At 36.6% G+C, this 22,014-nt stretch overlaps 1 protein-coding gene across 2 annotated transcripts in view; it reads right to left on the bottom strand.

The window, feature by feature from the left end:
* Positions 1 to 22,014, bottom strand: part of ADAMTSL1 (ADAMTS like 1) — a 454,178-nt gene that overhangs the window by 207,919 nt on the left and 224,245 nt on the right. For both annotated transcript variants that reach the window (XM_056117099.1, XM_056117100.1), the window contains one exon: positions 19,587 to 19,671. In XM_056117099.1, coding sequence (XP_055973074.1) covers positions 19,587 to 19,671 — 85 coding nt within the window. The remainder of the gene's footprint in view (positions 1 to 19,586; positions 19,672 to 22,014) is intronic.

The following is a 22,014-nucleotide window of genomic DNA, read 5'->3' as shown; positions in this document are numbered from 1 at the left end:
TTCAAGAAGTTTGTTATAATAAATTGGAAAAAGAACTTTGGAATAAAATAGTTTTATTTTTCCATGATCCTACTGCTTTCTCACAGGGAGTCCTGCTCAGGAGGCATGCAAATTTGGCTCCTTAAGCTTGATTTTGGCACAAAAGGAAAGAACTGATAAGAGGTTCACAGCATTAAATCTTAGCAAGTGCAAATGGTTTATTTCTAGTTTAAGGAAATTGAAATTCTAACAGGTAACTGGTCCAAGTTTTCAGATTGGAAAGAACACAGCAAAGATGTTGTCTGAGCCTGGGTTGTGGATGGGGCAGATCCTCCACACCCAAAACTTCTCACAGTGCCTGAGGCCTGGAAGTTCCTCCTGGAAGGATCTGTCTGGGCTAGGAAAATCACTGCCTAGGGGAGAACAAAGGTCACATTTAAGCTTGTCAAGAAGACAGGTTACAGAGGAAAGCCCACCTAGAATTATTCAAAGAAATTATCACAATTCCTCTTTGCTCTCTAACTTTGGGGTTCTTTGCTTTCTATTCTGGCACCTAGAGAATTTTGGGGAAGCAGTTTTGTAAAAGATTAGTAGCTCTCTCTTTAAAACCTCTTCAAGGATCTGTTTATTTCATAAATTTGAGTTTTCAAAAAGATTCAGAGCTTCATTTGGTGTCTTGGGACTCTGCACAAGTCTGGCTCAGTGTTTAGTGGTTGCTTCTGGTGGTGTTCAGGGGACCATGCAGTGCCAGGGACAAACCTGAGACTCCTGCATGAAAAGCATGCATTTCAATCACTTGAACTATCTCCCTGATTCCCAAAAAGTTTTGTGAGAAAAAGAAAGTCAAAATTCTGTTCAAATATATATGTACATATATTAAAATATATATCTTATATATTCTCTCTATATATCTTTTTCTATATATTTTTAATTACAAATATTTTGAAATTTTTATTTTAAGCACCATGAGTCATAGTATTGATAATGCAAAATACTTTCTTAGTTTGATATTGTCCCATTTGTTTATCTTTGGTTCTGTTTACTTTGCCAGTGTCATTGAATCATTGAAGATACCTCTAGATTCAAGGTAATGAAGGGTTTTGCCAATGTTTTCTTAATATAATATGTAGATTCTGGTCTGGTATCAAGATCTTCAACCCATTTTCATTTGACTTTTTTGAATGGTATTAGGAAAGGGTCTGAGTTAAATTTTTGCTTGTGAATGACTGACTGGCTTTCCCAGCACCGTTGTTTAAGAGGATTTCCTTGCTCCACTTCATACTTTTTGCTCCTTTGTCAAAAATTGTCATAAACTGTCCATTTATCTGACGATCTTTGTTTGGGCTCTCAATTTTACTCCATTGGTCTGAGTGTTTGTCCTTATTCTAATATCACACTTTTTTCATTACTGTAGCTTTATAGTAAAGTTTAAAATTGAGGAAGGAGAAGCCTCCCATCTTCTTTTTCTTTAGGGCAGTTTTGGCTGTTCTGATAGTTGTATTATTCGATATAAATTTCAACAGTGTTTGATCTATGTCTTTAATATTTTTAACCCTCCTATTACACATTTACTTATATCTGTCTGTCCCCCTCTCGGAGAGCCCAGCAAGCTACCGAGAGTATTCGATATGCCAGACACAGTAACAACAAAGTCTCCAATGGAGACGTTACTGGGCCCGCTCGAGCAAATTGACGATCAACGGGAGGGCCTTTACCTTTACCTTTACCTTTTATATCTGTCTGGCTCTGAAAAAAGAATTGCTCTAAATACTCACACAATGAATGAATGAATTTTACAACAGATATGGAGGAAAATTTTAAGAAAAAAAAATCTTAAGAATAGCACAAAAGCAAATAATAGGCTTGCCATCTTTGACAGTAATGTGACAAAGGACACATATTTAATAATGTGGTACTGGATTTGGTTTCCAAATTCCAAAAATGATAAAATCTTAAATAGGGCTGTACTCTACTAGTTTTTCTTTCAGAGCAAGCCTTACTGTTCTTTTATAGCAATAGCTATAAAAGTTACCACTAGCTGGTTTTTTCTGTCAAGGGTCAGATATAACATATTTTAGATTGTGGACCTTATTATTTGTGCAGAAGTTTTATAATTCCTACAACAGAACATTTAGTATTGATACCAAGTATGATTAGTCGCACACACACAAATCTTCAAGTTTATTTTAGGACTTAGGTTTCATTTTTCTCATATTTGTAAGCTCATAAAGAATGATAAATAACTAATTTAATTTGTGTTAACCTCTAAAGTGAGTTCCAAATGAAATCTAGAATACGTGATGCCCAAATTAAACTCTCCCCTCTCCTTGCCTACAAGGTGAGTCACTTCACAATTCGTCTCTTTCTAGGTCGAGGAAGATTAGGCAAAAGCAGAGAAAGTGGGAAGGGCAGGCTACCAGGACACTTCCTCTGCTGAGATCTCGCTGCTTTGTCACTACCAGCAAGCACCGAGATGCAGTAACAGTCCTGTTGCTAGGAAGTATCAGCAAAAAAGGGCCTAGAAAATGATTCAATGACTTAGGAAGCACCCAGGGCTAGTGGCAAGTCCTGCCACACATGCCCCATGGCCCTGGGTTCCTCGCAAGGGAAAATAAAAACAACAAACATATAAAGCAGCAGGTAATTGGAAATTTAAGGAAAGAAAGGAAGGCTGAGAGTGTATATATTTGACTACCTGGACATTGAGGGTTAATAGCAAAAATAATAAACATCTGCTTTATGTCTCCCAAGTGAGAGTCTTATCAAATGTCAAATAGCCTTCCTGGCTTATCTCCCAACCTGCTTCTCCTTAGGTCTTCATCAAGTTCACACCAATTAAACACAATTTGGTCTTTTAAGCAGAGCTGTCTTTTGGCAGTCATCTTAATTTCTCTAGTGCATACACTGTATGATATAATATATTCTTTTTTGCTGAAGGCAGGAGATTATATTTCAAAAGAAAAATAACTAATAGTGCAAATGGCCAAATGAATAATAACTGTTTCTCATATGAAACTTTCCCCCACATCCCTCGATCTCCTAGCTCTGTATTTACTATCTTGAGCTTTCTGGCCACAAGTGGGAGGAAGCAAGGTCAGTTCGAGGGCAGGCAAGGGAGTTAGGCGGGTTTAGCAATAACGTTTTGAAGACTCATCCAGACTACCACTTGCTTTGTTAGATTTTAGAAGTCTAAAACTTTTAACTGGTGTTATAGTTAGTTTTCAATCAATGTGCTAACCATTTTGACATATAAGTGCAAAATGAAAAGATTCAGATGATTGAAATTAATGTTTTTCCTTTTCAATTTTTTAAATAGGGGCACTACTGCCAGGTGATGGAGAATGGCTGGTCAGTGAGCACTTGAAAAGACAGGTCTGAACTTCACAAATGATTGCTATGATTTCTGCATTTAGTCATCCCATCTCTGGGGTATGAGAGAATATTGACAAATAAATGATTCATGTTTCTGTCTGGTCTTCCATTTACAAACCCAATGTTTCATTTTGTTAACAAACAGCTTATCCTTTAATTAGAGTTATCACCACAAACTCTTTTATAAGATAGAGAAGAGTGATAATCAACTTCACTTATAAAATCCTTGCAGTTTATTTATTAGTGGCTATCATGGGGACAGAAGCATAGACAGAAACAATGAAAAACAATCAGCATAACGCTAAACAGAAACAGTTCACTCAGTAGTCTCATATTACTGTTGATATTAGACAGAGATAGGCCCCAGTTTCATGCATGCATGGCCTGTAATTAAGATACCTCTTAATTTTAAATCCTCCCTCTCCTTCTTGCATGTATATTTTTATTCAAAAAGAAACTGAATTACTGATTATTCAAAGTAGGTAGCTTTATAGGCGTGTTATTTTGAGGGTGTGACTAGCCTTACTTCAATCTCCAATTTCAACACGGATTAAAATTTGAAGTAAAAATACTAAAATTTGGTTTAGTTTTCTTTTTTTTTTTTTTTTTCTTTTTTTTTTTTTTTTTTTTTTGGTTTTTGGGTCACACCCGGCGATGCTCAGGGGTTACTCCTGGCTCATGCACTCAGGAATTGCTCCTGGCGGTGCTCGGGGGACCATATGGGGTGCTGGGAATCGAACCTGTGTCGGTCATGTTGGCTGCGTGCAAGGCAAACGCCCTACCCGCTATGCTATCGGTCCAGCCCCAGTTTTCATTTCTATAGTATTTGACTTAAAAATAAATAGGGAATGTTCGCCTCTCTTTCTTTTGGTGTTTGTATGTGAGTGTTATGGTATGATGCTAAGGAGGAAATTGAATAGTGTACATAAAAGAATGAAAAGGACAGTAAGTTGAACCCCAAATTTACAAAAGGATTGAATGTATCCTTTCAACTTAACTCAGCTTCTTACTGACTGAACTATTTTACCAGTACATAAACTAAATAGGGCTAGAGCGATAGCACAGCGGGTAGGGCGTTTGCCTTACACGTGGCCAACATGGCCGACCCGAGTTCGATTCCTCCGCCCCTCTCGGAGAGCTACCAAGAGTATTCGATATGCCAGACACAGTAACAACAAAGTCTCCAATGGAGACGTTACTGGGCCCGCTCGAGCAAATTGATGATCAACGGGAGGGCCTTTACCTTTACCTTTATAAACTAAATAAAGAGGGTATGCCAAATGATTTTTGCCCACAGAAATATAGGTTAATTACAGAATGCATTTAGATATTGCCCTACAAAGAGATCCATTTTGCTTCTTTTTGAAAATTCATTTTGACATTCTTATTTGTCTAAATACATATGGTTTTAAAATTTTTCCTTTGTTATTACACCTTCCTGGTTCCTATATTAATCAATAAGGTCAATAAAATCTTTGACAGATGCTAATTCTTAAAATTTTTCATCACAATTATGGTTTTTCCATTTTTAGTTATCTTTCAACACATGACTACAGAGAGGTTTGGAAAATAGAAAACAAGACACTAGAAAAATAAAATTTTCGGAAAAATATTGCATGAGTAATCCTACACCAAATCAACCCAAAAAAAGCTCATGTGTAAGTATTCATCTTGGGGCAAAAATAACCACCATTACTTTAATTCATAGGGTTGTTATTCAATATTTTATCATCTGTTTGTAAAAAAATTTTTTCTCTTGTTTTAAAAAGCTAGTACATCTCCTGATACTAGGAAATTCCTGAGTCATTAGTGGAGTAAAATCAGGAAAAGTAGCAGTTACTAAACCTAAGCTGTGAACTTTGGCATATGGACTGCAAATAAACCCAAATATTTGAATTTTAAAAATATTTCTGGGTTGGGGAGGAAGAGACTTGAACAAGAGAAAAGGATGATCTTTTATCTCCCTTTCACATTTACACAAAATTTAAAAAAACCCTGTGAAAGTTATTAGTTATTTAGTGGCTCCCAGTGAAATTAAAAGATTTTTTTAAAAAACAAAGCCCTTCTAAATTAAGTCAACAAGCTAACATTTAGACTACTACCATGGGAAAATAGCTTTTATTGATTGATTGATGTATAAGCAATCAAAAGTTATCCCAGAGTTACCAAGAGGCTAAGTGTAACCAAGTGAGCAGCAAAACTGGTATTGGATCAGGTCCCCTTACTAGTTGATAGATAACTGTACTTTTTTCTTCACTTTTCTGTGTTGTTGCTCACAACAGAGAAGGGAGGATGGAGTTTTATTTTTCTCTGTTTTGTTTTATTTTGTTTTGTTTTGTTTGGGGGCTACACCCAGCTATGTTTAAGATTTACTTCTGGCTCTGTGCTCAGGGAATCCTATGCAGTGCTGGCAACTGAACCTGGGCTGGTCATGTACAAGGCTGGCAGCTTACCAGCTGTACTACTCTTCAGCCCTGGAAGCATATGAGAGATTTCATTCTCCTGAGTCTGTGACATCTACACACACACACGCACACACACACACACACACACACACACATGCACACACACAGGTGTACACGCACGCGAGTACATAGTATAACTCCCCCCTCATTCCCTCCAAATAGTAATACTAAATTTTTATATTATTGTGACTTCTTATATTTTTTACATTTGACTATAAATATCATTTGCAGAAGAGTCATGCTATATACAAATATTACATTTATTTTCTTCTACAGCTTCTTTTCTAGGGAAGGAAATTTTAATTGAATTGTTTTGAAAACTTACAGTTACTTGTAAAACAACCATTACTTGTTACTTTTTAAATGATTTTACACTTTTAAAATAATTTAAAAATGATTATTTTACAATTTAGCTAGTGGACTTAAGTTTTGGGAAAATACTTAGCCAAAATATCTCTACAATTTGCTTAGAACCACACCTAAATCATTCCAAATAAAAGAGAATCTTACTTATTGTGAAAGATCTTTAGTCAAGGATACTTGATCTGAATGTGGAATTATGAAAATATTTCTCAACAGCTGTTGTTAGCTTACAACTCTGTAGACCTGCAAATAATTTATTCTAGTTATGCAGTTCATATTGAAGTCTCCAAGCAACAAAATTCAAAAGTGTCAGGATGCCACTCCACAAAATTTCCGATAGCTAGCGCCACACTTTCCCATTGGTCCCTCAAATTCCAAACTAGCATGCATGGATTGTGAGGGCCTGCAACAATGTGCCTTAGCAGTGTAATTAGGAATAGAATTAAATTAAAGTAATAAGATAAATGACAGCTTGATGCAGCCACCAATACCTTTCGGGTGGAGGAGGGAGGGGAGGGAAACCAAAACAAAACCTTCAGTGATGCCTTGTCTAGTGCTGCTAACTACTGTTACTCCGAAGCAAGGCCCCAATTCCAAAGCACACTAAGCTAGCCTTGGGAGAGATATATTTAGTGACAATTTCCAAATAACAGCCTACATTTTCTCACAATAATGATGCCATTCTGGATTCTCTGAGCAGCAGCTGGCCTCTGGCCCCTGGAAAATGTCTCAATGGCTTTTTTTTCAGAAAGTACTCAGTGCTGGGAGTGAGGGAAGAAATGCTGAGTTCATTAAAGAGACTGCAATTTTCCTTTCAAAGAGACTTTATACTAAAGAAACACTGTATGTGTATGGGGTGGATGAGGGGAGGATGGTGGGGGGGGGGGGGGAGAGTCAGCGTTCTCAGCGTTCTCTCAAAGTTCCAAGAAGTCAGAGAGTAGCAGGCACATTCAAAGCCTACGATCTTATCTATTTGAGTTCTCTTTTAAATTCAGCTTGCATTCTTAGCTTTTTTGGATCTAATTCCTGACATTAGAATGATTCCTACAAAAAGGAGGATTCTGGTTGGCATTTAGGAGCCCCTTACCAAGAGAAAAGTTGACAAAAAGAGAATAAATAAGTAGAGTGCTCACCTCATCTCTTGCCATTCTCAACAAAACCAATCCTTAACCATTCTTCATGCAATTAATATACAATGCAATTGACCATGTTTTTATTTAAAGTACTTTTTCCTCTAGACTCACAAAAAAAAACAGAGTCTCCCAGTTTTCTTTTCTTTTATGGCCCTTCCTTCTAAGTTCAAATCTGCATGCGAGGCAAACACTTTTACCCTTGTACTATTTTACTGGCTTTATGATTCTTGGTTTCAGATACCATCAATTCATGGGCAATTTTTTAAGTATTTAACCTCAAATCTCAATCCTTTTTATTTTTAGCAGTACACAAAGATTTGTTTATGGGGGAGAAGATTTGGAATAGGAATCATTTTATTGTTGGAAAGGAATAAACATCAATTTAATACAATTATTTACCAAAAATCATATAGTACTTATGGCCAGGACAACACTGTGATGAGTGTTATTATTGTCATCTCCATTTAATCTGTAGATGAAGAAACTGATGTAAAAGCAACACAGTTTATATGGGGTTTCCCGCTCATTTCCTGTTTCTCTTCTATTTGGCATCTTTGATACTTCAAAGATTTTCCTTCCTCAGTATTCTATCTCACTTCTAATGTCCATTACAGCAATATTTTTGTGCTGGTTATCCAACTGCTGAAGTTGTACTTTTTATTTTAAGTAAAAAATTTAATGTAATTCTTAATCAATCAGTTTTTCTGGTCTTCATTTGCATATTTCTTAAATTTCATTATTTTTCAAAGATATATCAAAAATGTTCTCCCTTTTCACTACTACCATCATATTGACAAAACCTTAATAACACCACCACCAGTAAAATAGTTAACATTTTCTATATATTTTGAACATCTCTTGTATATACTCATCATAACACTCTTCAGAAATAGGTTTTATTGGAAACATTATGAAGTAAGTAAAGAGATTATCGGTAGTCTTCTCAGTGCAACTCTGGAATTGCCTATGGAGGGAGTTTGTTTAATTCTATGCAAATGTGAGTCTTTGTCTTTGACTAGTCTCTTTTGCAACTCCATGAAGCTGATGATTAGACAGATGTTTCTTATCTAAAGAGGCAGAGAATGTTTTCTCTATATGCCAATGCAAATGATTTTGTCTGGTAGAAAGTAAAAACATGCTTAAATCTAATTCTCTTTTGAACTTGTTCTGACATGTTCCTTGTTCCTTCAATAATTAAGCTAAAGAAAAATTTTGACACGTGCTCATTTTATATTTAGTAAGTCATGATTTTACCCCTCTGAAAATTAGATTATAAGTATTATTTTTATCCTAATTTCCAGATGATGAAATTGAGGTGTGGATTTCTTAAGGTCATAGTGCTAATAAGGAAGTTCCCACTTCTCCTGGAGGACTACAACAATTTTTTTTTAATTTCCCTCTTACTTCTTATCAATTCATTTTTAAAATAAGATCTTTCTAAGGGAGATCTTAACATGTAATACTTTTTACTGTTCCCCACTACAAACAAAAAATAAACTAAATTCCTTACTATGCTTACATTCTGCCATTCTCTGTCATCAGCTCCTACTCTTATTGCCCTAATCATTAGTCTCTGGTCTAATCATTTAGTCTAATCCTTTGCTTCTTTTTACTTTCTTTTCTTTCTTTTTTTAATTTAAATTTTATTTTCATTAAGTTGTTCACAATAGTTTATTACATTCAATATTTCAACATGAATCCCACCTCCATTATATCTTCCCACCACCATTATTTACTGAACCACCGTGAGATAGTTACGAGTTTTCATGCTTGGGTTACAATCACACAATGATCAAACACCCATCCCTCCACCAGTGCACATTCTCCACCACCAATATCCCCCAGTATACCCCCCCCCCCTTTCCCACCCTCCTCCTGCCTCCACGGCAGACAATATTCCCCATAATCTGTCTCTACTTTTGGGCATTATGCTTTGCAATACAGACTCTGAGAGGTTACCATGTTTGATCCTTTATCCACTTTTGCACTCATCTCCCATCCCGACTGATTCCTCCAGCCATCTTTTTCTTAGCAATCCCTTCTTTATTCCAGCTGCCTTCTCCCCTTTGTTCATGAGGCAGGCTTCCAGCTATGGAGCAATCTACCTGTCCTGTGTATCTACTATCCTTAGGTGTCAGCCTCATGTTATGTTGTTTTATGCTCCACAAATGAGTGCAGTCCTTCTATGTCTGTCCCTCTCTTTCTGACTCATTTCACTTAGCATGATACTCTCCATGTCTATCCATTTATAAGTAAAGTTCATGACTTCATCTCTCCTTACAGCTGCATAGTATTCCATTGTTCCTCTACATTTTCTTGTAGCAATTCTCAGCTGTGGATGATCAAAGTGTGAAACTTTATGTAATAATTGTCTCCCTCTATATACCAAACCTCTATGAAGTAGAGTCTCACATGAAAGGTACTCAATATAGATATTTTTAATGGACTAAATGAGTAGATTTTAAATGAATGAATACATTAAGAATGGGTACTATACATGACTTGGTTTTGGGCCTCTTTCTGGGCACAAAGGCTGAAGCTAAGAAAAAGAGGCAATGTCCTGAAACTCAAAGAAGTATATAATTAAACTTCTCAATGCTAGGCATTGGCATGAAGAAATAAAATAATTTTTTGCAATCAAACTTTTTTAATCACAATCACAAATCACAAAAATCCTGTTATTCGTCGACTGCCTCGAGCAGGCCCCAGTAACATCTCCTTCGTCCTAGCCCTGAGATTTTTTTTTTAAAGTGCCATATTCAAGGTTCTTTCAGATTTAGGAGAATGAGACCCTTCATTGTTACTGGTCTTTGGCATATTGGGTATGCCACGGGGAGTTTGCCAGACTCTGCTGTGAGAATTTTTTTTAAAACAGTCTTAAACATATATTGTGCCCATATTTAGTAGGTATAATGAATAAATGCATTAATATTTCTCATCTATTGCCACAGATATGCTGGCTTCATTTCATCTTAATGGGGTGTTGGGTTATTATGTAGCTGAGACAAATTGAAATTTTGTATCTACCACACTTTATTCCTAATAAAAATACTGTTTTATAGAAGATACAGATGGGAATCTTCCCATCAGAGGCTGCTGTAAGGAATTTATATGTGACTTTGGTGGAACCGATACCAGGAGCTGCCCAGCAGGGAAGGCTCTGGATCATTTTGGAATTGTTCCTAGGTTAGAAGGCTCAGAGAGAGTTTCTATTTTTCTGTCTAGTCTTTAAATAACCTCAGCTTGTATACAAAGCTTTGGTGAAAAGGGAAAATAGACTCCTATCTTCCTGTAGGTAGAGGATATAAATGACGCAGAATTACTTTTTTGACAAATGAGGGACTGACACTTGTTTCAGATCATCTTTCTCTTCCATCATTTCTCTGATTGAGGTGAACGAATATTACATGACTGAAATGTTTGGTTTTCCTTGATGCTAGTCAGATTATTGAAAAAGCCTTGTCCCAAGAACTAAAATGCCATTATAGTTTATAATGCTATTAGCGCATTTGCAGTTTTCAACTTAATACTTGAATGTAGTCTTTAATGCATATCATTTTCCCTGACTTTGATAAAAATCTACAATATTATAAACTCAGAATACTTTTCATGAACCATTTCTTCTTCATGTGGAGTGAAATTAGTTTATCTTGCAATTTTGTAAAGGTTACTTTCCCTTAATTCAACAAGTTTGGCAAAGCTTTCCAATGAAAAGTTCAGTTCATTAAAAATGACCTTAATGGACTTAACATATATTGGTGGTGACAGGGTCCATACTTTATTTTGGCACACAAGGATCCCATTAATTTGTCTTTGTCACTCTCTAGGGCTCAGCTGAGCAATAGTTCAGATTTAGCTTTCTGAAAGTAGCTATAGAATGAGCAATAAGTGGAGACTGTAGAAAGGGCTGACAAATTTAGAACTTCTTACTTTGCAATAAAGGGCTTTCCTAATGACTACATAAAAATGGCTCTGTCTGCTTTCTTGAATTTGCTATTGATTTTTCTGTCTCAGTGCATGCTGGGAGAAATCTGTGGGGATCAACTGCATTTAACTCTTGAGAAGATGATTTTCCATCCAAGTATTTTCTAAACTTTCCTCATTAATTTTTGCAATTCCACATAGATCCCTTTTATACAAATAAAGGTTAGCTAACCTTACTCCTTTTGTAGAAATTCTGAGCTAATGTTTAAAAAGTGAGTCTTCCAAGAGCCTCAGAAGTATAAAATAGAGGCAGTACACCATTAGCTAAATTTTATATAAAATTGTGGGGTTTTTTCCCATGTTGTCAGATACCAGGCAAAAACAACATCCGTCTCAATTTCTCCATGTGTAAATGGGTGACTGATACATATTGGTAACCCCATAAATGTCCTCTAGGAAAATGAATGATGCTGGAAAAAGTCTAATTAGATCCACACTTAGCACGTACAAATGGTTTCCTGCATACCAGGTATTTTAAAATAACTTAACCCTTACAATAACCCTATCATGTGGACACTATCATTACACTAATTTTACAAATAAGGAAATTGAGGCCTTCAGGGGCTAAGTGATTTTCCCAGTGCCCCCTAGTGCTGGTGAGAAATCTAAGATTTTTAAGCAGACATCTATTGCTAGAGTCCAAATTTTTCACCACTAGACATCAAGCTGTTCTATGTGGATATGTATTCAATAATTAAATTATTTTGTACTTTGGTCCCAGTAGGAATATTGTTTGGGGGACATGAATATACAAACTAATCCCTCAGAAACTCACATAACTGGCAATAGGCTAAAACTAAAACACATAATTTTTCCCATAAATACATAAAATTCAAATTTTTAGAAGTCATCTGTGATTTCTTTAGTTTATATCCAACATACAGATAAGAATCATTGAAATATATTTATGGATATTAAAGGTCTGACAATTTGCTATGTAAATTGATCCACTGATATTTCAATCGCTATTTTTTCAGTAAAAATTAGATTAAGTCAAAATCTATTATAATATGCCAAATTTTAACTCACATCAACATCCATCCACCTCCTTAAATAGTATATTAAAGTCTCCTAATTTATTTCTCATATTTTGTTCTGTATGTTCTAGTAACTTCCAAAATGAATTGGGGGTGGGTGGCCAGGAGATTCTAGCTTGACTTCTGAAATAGTGGGGGAGGCATAAGATAGGACAGTAGTTAGGGTACATGCCTAGCAAGCACCTGATCTGAGTTCAACTCCTGGCACCACATTGTTCCTGAGGATTGTTGCATGCAGCCCTGGGGAGTCACTAAGCACCATGAGGTATGACCCTGGAGCACCCCAGCACCACCTGGGTGACTCAGGCATTCTCAGGACCTGGAAAGGAACCAAGGTGAACTCTCTGAGTCTGCCTGGGAGTCCCCCTCTCATATATGGGGGCATCTTCCCAATGATGCTGGGATGTGAGGGCATTCCAGGCAATATTTGGCACAGTCAGATATGATGATACAGAGTTCAGGCTAGGGAGGGGAGGGCCATCCTCATTGTGCTCAGATGGCCACCAACCTACATAGGGTGGGGAGACATGCAGTTCTGGGTATCAAACTCATGACCTGGCCCTTTGACCTATTCTGATATTTTACCCCAGAGGTCATGCACTTTGGGAATTTACAAGTAATTATCCTTCACTCCTTTCAAAAGCAGAAACATTCTCTTGCTATGTATTCCCAAATATTTGCTGATATTCTTGAGCTCTTTGTTCATCTGCACAATTCATAGCTAACAGGGTAATGCTCAGCAGTTCTTATCAAAATTCTATTATTTTTGTGATAAGATGCATGAAGAATAAAGCTTCTATTATTTTTTACCATATAGCACCTGGTATCAAGGATTTTATAGAGCCAGTGACTTACAAGCAAAGTCAGCTTATTTCACTAGAGAGTATGAACTGACCCTGGAACTCTTTAATGTCATCTAAAATACATTGATATTAAGCATTCTGTTGTTGTGGAGGACATAGGAAATGAGATTGATTTGGACAGATGGGGAGGAGATCAGAAAGAAGCCGTTGGGATTAATAGAGGTCATGATTAATGGAGAAATAAGGACTGATTCTTTCTGCTATAATATTTTAGCTTTTCAGAAGGTGTGGGGTGCGGCATGGAGGGGGTGCCTGGTGCTAAAAATGTACTCTAGTGGAGGGATGGGTATTGGAATATTATATGACTTACAATCCAATAATGAACAGCTTTGTAAAGGTTTATCTCACAGTGTTTCAATAAAAAAGTTTTTAAAAAAAGATTTTAGCTTTGCCATGGGTCAATTATCAAAAGTAAATGCTTTTGTACTTCAAATGCTAATCCTTTTCTGTTGGAATATCCATTATGGAGGTTTCATAACCTGCAAATAGTGTTTAATTTTCTTCATCTTTGGTGACATCTTGATTCCTAAAAATATCTGTTTTATTATCTAAATAAGATATTCCTCTTTATTTTTCCATGGTCTGAGATTCACAAAGAAAATCTAATTCAGGCATCCTGCACTGAGGAGATGAACAGCAAAACTATTTGGATCCATTACTGATGCTTGACTCCCTGAATAATCTTTGGGGAAATATAAAAACACATGTCACACAATTAACATTTCTAGTCGCTTTTTAAAAATTATGAATTTACATTCTTAGCCACTGAGTTAAGCCATCCACATTCTCAGACAACTTCCTTGATATGGACTAATGTAAACACATGCCTAGATATTACATATTTAAATACAATTTTCAACAAGGTAAACAAGGCATTTAATGACTACAAGATCACCATAGTGACTCTTACTGGCCTTTCTTTCTGTATCTAATTCCTTGTGGGTTCTGTTCACACAGATGCATGACAGGAATTTCCCTTTACTTCTTATTGAATCAGCCCCATCACTAAGCTGATGCCATCTGGCATCCAGATATTACTGCTGCCTTCTGCCTGCTTGCTTCCCTTTCTCTTCTTCCCCCGTTTAATGACTCTCACCAAGGTTATTTATGGCAGTACATTTGAGGCCTGAGTATTGTGCTGAAGCACAAAAATGTTTTCATGACCAGGCAGTAAAGCTGTGACCTAAAACTTGAATAAGATAACTCAAAATGTTCCAAAATGCAACATCAAGGCACAGAGAACCATCGAGTCCTACCTTTGAGAAGAGGTACAATTGAGACTCTCTGCTTGGGGTGTGCCAGGGTTTGAGGGAAGGATGGCTAGTTAAAATGGCTGTGCTTGCCATGTAGTTTCCAAAGGAACCAACCATCTCTTGTTTCTTATTTTGAATTATATAAGAAGTCCTTATATAATAACTGAAATAAATCTGGTAGGAACCTGGATTTCCTGGGTGTCTGCTTAGTCCTTCCTTCCTCTCCCTAAAATGATGATTGAGGGAGCAGAAAATTCTAAAAGAGAAAGGCAGAGTACTGGGACTATCCAGACCTTGCCCTTGTTTTATGTCAGCCTCTCTGAACAAATTACACCTACAAGAGCATTTGGCGGTCTTTTAGTGGGCTGCAGAAGTTAAGGAAATGAACAATTTCCTTCCCATTCCAAGTCAGATCAGATTTTTTAAGAAGACCAACTAAATAACTTTCTGAATAGCAACAGTAGATGAGCTGTCTTTACATGTCCAGAGATTACCACCATCTCGTTTTTCCTCAAGAAATTAATCTGTCAAAGTGGTCATAATGTGTATGTGGCCTGAGGTGGTTGTGATACTTGTGTATACATCTCAACAAAGACTCCAAGTAAGGTATAAAAACCAGAGACAGGAAATCTATGTCGGTAATTTCTTTAGCATTTACCTAAAATAGGAATGTCACTGCATTACTCCCACAACGTCGTTCTGATTCTTCCCACCAAATAAAAGTTAAATTTTGATGTCTTTCAAAAATGCCCTGTTTGCCAGAGGAAGCAGACAGCTGAGGTCAATCTGGCATTTGGATGATGGGTCCCAAACCTAGCAATACTCTCATCAGCTGGAGGCAACTTCAAAATGCCTAACAAAATTCCCTGTCATTTTTAAACCATCTTCCCTTTACTAAATCTTTAACTCTCAGAAAAAGGCAACGCTTCCAGAATCTTACTATTGGTATTAGTCTATCTTTAGCACAATTCCTCTTGTATTTATTGAGTAGCTGGGTTTTTTATGAATTCCTTGGTTATCAACCAAGGTTATCATTGGTTATCATTGAAAGCAGGTTTACTTTATTGAATTTTTTTTATAAGATCATCTATGCCCTGTAACTTTCATTTGTAAAAGCAATGTGAACACTGCTTCTTCTGAGTTTGGGAGCAGATCTTGTTCACATTGTTCTGCTGAGGGGTGGGAGTAGGGGAGAATAATTTACCTTGCTTAAGGATCTTTTAATTTTACTTTATAAATATTTATTGGGGATTCATTTATTGGTGCTCAGGGAACATGTTTTACCAGGATCAGACTCAGACCTTAAACCTGGTAGGTGTGTGCTTTTCAACTTCAGTCTAATTATCTGGTCCTGCTTAAAGTTTTTGTTCATTTGTTTGTGTTTGGATTTGCTTTGGGGCCACATTCAGTGGTTTTCAGGAGTTACTCCTGGCTCTGTGCTCAAAGGTCACTATTGGCAGCAGTAGGGGGATCATATATAACACCAAAGTCACTTAAAGAGTTTTGATGATAGTTGTCAGAAAAAAAAATGGATAAAAACGTTTCTTGATAAGAAAAAATGTGGCCACCAGTAAAAAGTTAGCTTGGAGAGTAGCAGTACTCATAAGTAAGTTAGGATTTTTTTTTCCATGTCAATCAAACATTCTTATCACAATATTTTTCCTTTCTACCTTTTAGATTATATGCCTTATTTATTAATTTATTTTAAGCTTTCTTCTATGTATATGTATTATTGATGAATATTCTATGATTTACATTACCATCAATAATGGTTCTAATACACATATTTACAGCACCCCACTCATCATCAGTGTACTCACATCCCTTTCTCAAGAACCCCAATCCTCCTCCTTCTGAACCCTGCCCTCCACCAACTCAATTGTATGAATCAGTTCTCCCATTATGTTGCCTTTGGACATTTGTTGTTATCTTGATGTGACATTTAAAATAAAAAATTTAAAAGTAGTCTCATTTTAAAAAAAAGCAGCTTGTTGCCAAAGAATAAAACAATGTTTAAAAATATTTCCAAATGAAATTGTAGTTTTTTAAGTTGAATCTCAAAATAGTAAGTGCATTATAACATGACCAAATCTATACTTATTTTAGGTATTCATTCTATGGCATTGATTTATCTGTATTTTTGTCTCCTGTATGGTATTTATTGGAACAATACTGGTATATACTCCTATTCTATTTGATTTCAGTTACTTCTTTAAGCATTTAAACTTGGTTTTCTTTTAGATGTATCTTTGAGTAGATGCTTTCTAACATGCTTTTGGCCAGACTACTAGCCAATTATGTTTTAATTTTAGGGTCATGAATCTAATATCTAATAAGAGCATCTCCAAATGCTAAAAGTTTTTAAGTTTGTGGATTCTTTCTTTATGATTTAATAATACATGCTGATGGTATTATTTTAATTTTACGTGAAGGGAAATAAATGATATTTACTGTTTTACTACACAACTCCTTCATTTTAGCTGGAGCCAAAATGAGAGATACTAGTTCAGACCCACAGTTTCTACTTCTCTTTAGCAGTTCAGAAGTGACAGCCACAGATTCTAAACATTACCGTTTAATTTAAGCAAGCTGAGTTGCTTAAAGTAGGGGGAAGGACAAAAGGAGAGAGAGGACACAGGGGATTGCCCTGCCACAGAGACGGGGGGATGGGGGGATGGGGGTGGGAGGGATATTATCCATGGTGGTGGAAAATGGGCACTGGTGGAGGGATGGGTATCTGATCATTGTATAATTGAAACCAAAGCACAAAAAATTGTAAATCTACAACTTTAAAAAAAATAAAATAAAATAAAGGGGGAAAAAAAAAAAGTAGGGGGAAGGAATAACTTGCTGACAGTATATCATTTTTTTCATTATACTACGGAGAATAATTATAGGTTTTTACATGCATTTAGGACTAGTCTATGTGGTTAAAAAAAGAATTAAGGTCATACAACATTATGCTTTTTTTAAAAATTCAAAATCAATAGAAAAAAACAATGTGACATGTAGGACCTTTTTCCTAGGGTTCAGTGAGCTAAACATTGTAAAATGTGGAAACCATATACCTTCATTATAGTTCACTACAGCTGTCATTTATTTCATTTTGGTATAAAAAGTAATTATTGTTCTGAGCATAATAGTATACATTTCCTTAACCCTGCACCAGCACTCAAATTACAATCTACTTCAATTCAGATTAATCATGCCAAGATGGCAATTCTATTACATTAAGAGTAAAATTTAATAATCTATTATATATGGCTATAGTTTCAATGGCCTAAATTATGTGTTTAACTACTTTAGGGATTTTTATTAAGATTAAAGTGAAACATAATGCATCTTAATCAAGACTTTCACGGAAAGCAGTCATTACAAAATATGTTGACTATGGTCTTTGTAATACTTTTGCATAATCATTAAGGTCCACTTACAGCTTAAATCTGAGAGGTAACTCATCATGGAAAGATGCTTAATTATTGATGTAACATGTTTTTATTCAGTTTCAATTTTGTTGCATCATAATGCAGTGATATATACAGAATTATGCTTTAGACCAAATGACCTAATAGTATATAGAAAAGAAGAAAGTTTATTTTGGAAAATAAATAAAATATATTTGATTTTAAGTATGCTTTATACCCCCCATATATACATATATATATGTATATTGAGAGAGAGAGAGAGAGAGAGAGAGAGAGAACAGTGAGCTCCAATTACATTGCATCTTTCTGGGTGGCCCAGAGATTCTACACCAAGAATTTACAACCATTAAATTGAAAAGATATATGCACACCTATGTTTGAGGCAGCATGCTATATTATATAGCCATGATAAGGAAACAATCCAAATGTCCAACAGGAGAGGAAGGGGCAAAGAACCTGTGGTATATATACACTATGGAATATTACACAGCTCTAAGAAAAGATGAAATATTGCAATTTGCTACAACTTGGATGGAATTGCATTATGCTAAGTGAAATAAGTCAGACAGACAAGGACAAATACAGAATGGTCTTACTCAACTATAATATACAGAGAAACTAAAGAAGGGGATGGAAAATACTGAATGATAATAAACCCTTGGTTTTTTGAGCACAAAACTGAGGTCACTAAGCAGTGGTATATGGAAAAGTAGTGGAAAAGGCAGGTGAGCGGGACATAAGGATAGTGATGAAGGGTCTTGGGAACTTTGGTGGTGATGAAGATGTAGTAATTTTGTACAATAAAACAAAGATTATCACTAGTGGAATCATGTTTCCTAAAATACATTTTTTTCCTTTCTTTCTGTTTTTGGGTGAGCTGGAGCGAAAGCACAGCAGGTAGGGCATTTGCCTATCTCGTGCCCGAGCAGGGTTCAATTCCTCCATCCCTCTCAGAGAGTCTGCCAAACTACTGAGAGTATCCTACCCACATGGCAGAACCTGGCAAGCTCCCTGTGGCATATCCAATGTGCCAAAAACAGTAACAACAAGTCTCACAACAGAGAGGTTACTGGTGCCCACTCAAGCAAATCAATGAACAACTGGACAGTGCTACAGTGCAGTGCTTTGTTTTTGGGTAACACCTGGAGGTGCTCAGGGCTTACTCCTGGCTCTTTACTTTGGGATCACTCCTGGCAATGCTGAGGGGACCATAAATAGACCATAAATGGGGACTGAACTGGAGTCAGCCAAATGCAAGGCAAGCACTTAAATCCACGACTATCTCTTGAGTTCCCAAATCACAATTTCTGAAGATGTATTTAGAATACACTCAAGTTTAGCAAAAAACATCTGTAAGTGATAAGTCTCCAACTTGGTAGCCCCAAAAGCCTTATTTTATTCTTGGTAAAATCACCAGTTCAGAGATCATGAGAGTCATGACCTCAAGAGTCACTGCTTTCTTTAAAACTATCAGCTTTGGGTCGGAGCGATAGTACAGCAGGTAGGGCATTTGCCTTGCATGGGGCAGACCTGAGTTCATTCCCCGGAATCCCATATGGTCCTGCAAGCAACATCAGGAGTAATTTCTGAGTGCAGAGCCAGGAGTAACCCCTGAGCGTTACTGGGTGTGACAAAAAAAAAAACAAAGTAAATGAATAAGATAAATAAAACTATCAGCTTTAACAACAAAAATTTCAGGTTTTAAAACTTACGAAGGCTCTTCTGACACAGCAGCTCCTTCTTCTAGCTCTTGAGCTTGTTTGTACCATGGGAGCTTGGCCTCTACTGGAAGTTTCTCTGAGAATTAAGAGAAGAGATTAGGCTCTGTTCAGAACTTGAGGGAAATTTCTTTTTCTCTTTATTAATTCTGATTTTGTACTATTCAGCTATAACTGTATTGAAAGTTGCAAATAATTCTTGGTATATTTTTGCCTCTGATAATGGCTATATTAAGATAAAGGGAGTCACAGTTTAGAATGTTTATGAAATTATGAAACTAGTATGTGTGTGTGTATATATATATATATATATATATATATATATATATATATCACTGTCACTGTCCTCCCGTCATTCATCAATTTGCTTGATTGACCCGGCCCAGTAACATTGTGAGACTTGTTGTTACTGTATTTGGATTATTGAATACGTCATGGATAGCTTGCCAGGCTTTGCTGTGTGGGTGAGATACTTTCAGTAGCTTGTCAGGCTCTCTGAGAGGGGCAGAGGATCAAACTCGGGTCGATCAGGTTGGCTGCATGTAAGGCAAACGCCTTACTCGCTGTGCTATCGCTGGGTGCTCTCTCTCTCTCTCTCTCTCTCTATATATATATATATATATGTATATGCATATATATATACTTGCCCTTTATTATGATGATGAGCAAAAGAAAATCTTGTTATTATAAAGGTAAAGGCCCTCCCGTTGATCATCGATTTGCTCGAGCGGGCCCAGTAACATCTCCACTGGAAACTTTGTTGTTACTGTGTTTGGCATATGGAGTACATCACGGGGAGCTTGCCAGGCTCTGCCATGCGGGCGAGATACTCTCGGTAGCTTGCCGGGCTCTCCGAGAGGGGCGGAGGAATCGAACTCAGGTCAGCCTTGTTGGCTGCGTGCAAGGCAAATGCCCTACTGCTGTGCTATCCCTTCAGCCCTACCGCTGTGCTATCGCTTGTTATTATGAAAGTCATAAATCTATAAGCACTAGTTTAGTATGTATAGCAAGCCATCAAGGTATCTTTTAGCTGCTTTTCTTTTGAAAAGATAATGTTTACCTTTAAAACAAACAGAACATGCAACAAAGTTGTTACTTTAGTAAACATTTTTTTTGGTCTTTGGTTAAGTGTGATTTATGCTATAGTGTCACAACCAAATAAAACTTTCCCATTCCAAAAAACACAAAATATAGCTTTAGATAACTGACTCATTCATCCCACTCTAAAGCTCACTGACAGTGGTATGTGAATATCTTAGGGTCAACAATCCATAATTGACTTATTGTACCTATTTTCTAGCTTTGGGTAAATTATTGAAAACAAGCTTCCTAACTACTTCCTAGAGAAAAAAATTATGGAAAAGAGAGAAGTTATAACTGTTCCTACAGAAGTAACTGCCAAGATTCCTATTTTGACATCTTTATTAGGGTCATTTATAGCCATATTTGCCTTTATAGTATGAGCCAGTGAAGCTCTATCACCGGTTTTAGCATATAATTGTAAAGATGAAAGAAATATGTCTATATATTCTTACTCTATAGAATTATATGGCATTTTAATGATGTTTAGAGAGCCAGACTCACTACATAGTTGTGAAAATCCAGATTTTACTCTTGAAGGTTAACCACAAATTGCCTTTCTTTCTATGAAGTGGCTTGATTCTTTCTCTGAAGACACAATAAATTACTGTCTATTTTAAGTTAGGGGACTTACTTCTCATCCTCCATGCACTGCAATTGTTTATAATTGGAAAGCAAAGTGAATGAGAAATACACAACTTCTGAAACCAGAAGGACTTGCCAACATTTTAAACAGAGTTACATGGTGTTACTACCTACATGTAACTACCCATACATACACCAATTTGCAACTCCTGAAACTCTCCCAATTAAACAATGCAGTCAGTGACGCCATCTCTGTTTACCCTTATTTCAGAATTAATTAATTCAACTCTTAATTCAACATGGGACACAAGTAGACTTGTAGTATTATACTCTCTACTTGAACCAAATCTTATCACATGTACCACTGTCACTTCCATATTTGAGGATGCTAATGATGAGTTGAAATTGGGGCTGGAATATAGGACAGGACTTAAGGCACAAACTTTACATGCAGCTGATCTCCATTCAATCCCCAGCACACCATGTTCCCATAGAATCCCTGAGTTCAGGGCTGGAGCTATAGCACAGCGGGTAGGGAATTTGTCTTGCATGCAGCCAACCCGGGTTTGATTCCCAGCATCCCATATGGTCCCCCGAGCACTGCCAGAGTAATTCCTCGTTGCAAAGCCAGGAATAACCCCTGTGCGTCACTGGGTATGACCCCAAAAGACAAAAAAAAAAAAAGAATTCCTGAATGCAGCCACAGAGGTCCCCTGAACACCACAAGGGTGACCAAGGGTCTAAGCAGCACTGCATC

This window comes from Sorex fumeus, unplaced genomic scaffold (genome assembly GCF_029834395.1).
Source record: "Sorex fumeus unplaced genomic scaffold, SorFum_2.1 ptg000034l, whole genome shotgun sequence".
Lineage (NCBI taxonomy): Eukaryota > Metazoa > Chordata > Mammalia > Eulipotyphla > Soricidae > Sorex > Sorex fumeus.
Note: the sequence above shows the minus strand (reverse complement) of the source record. Positions and strands in the feature narration are given on the sequence as shown.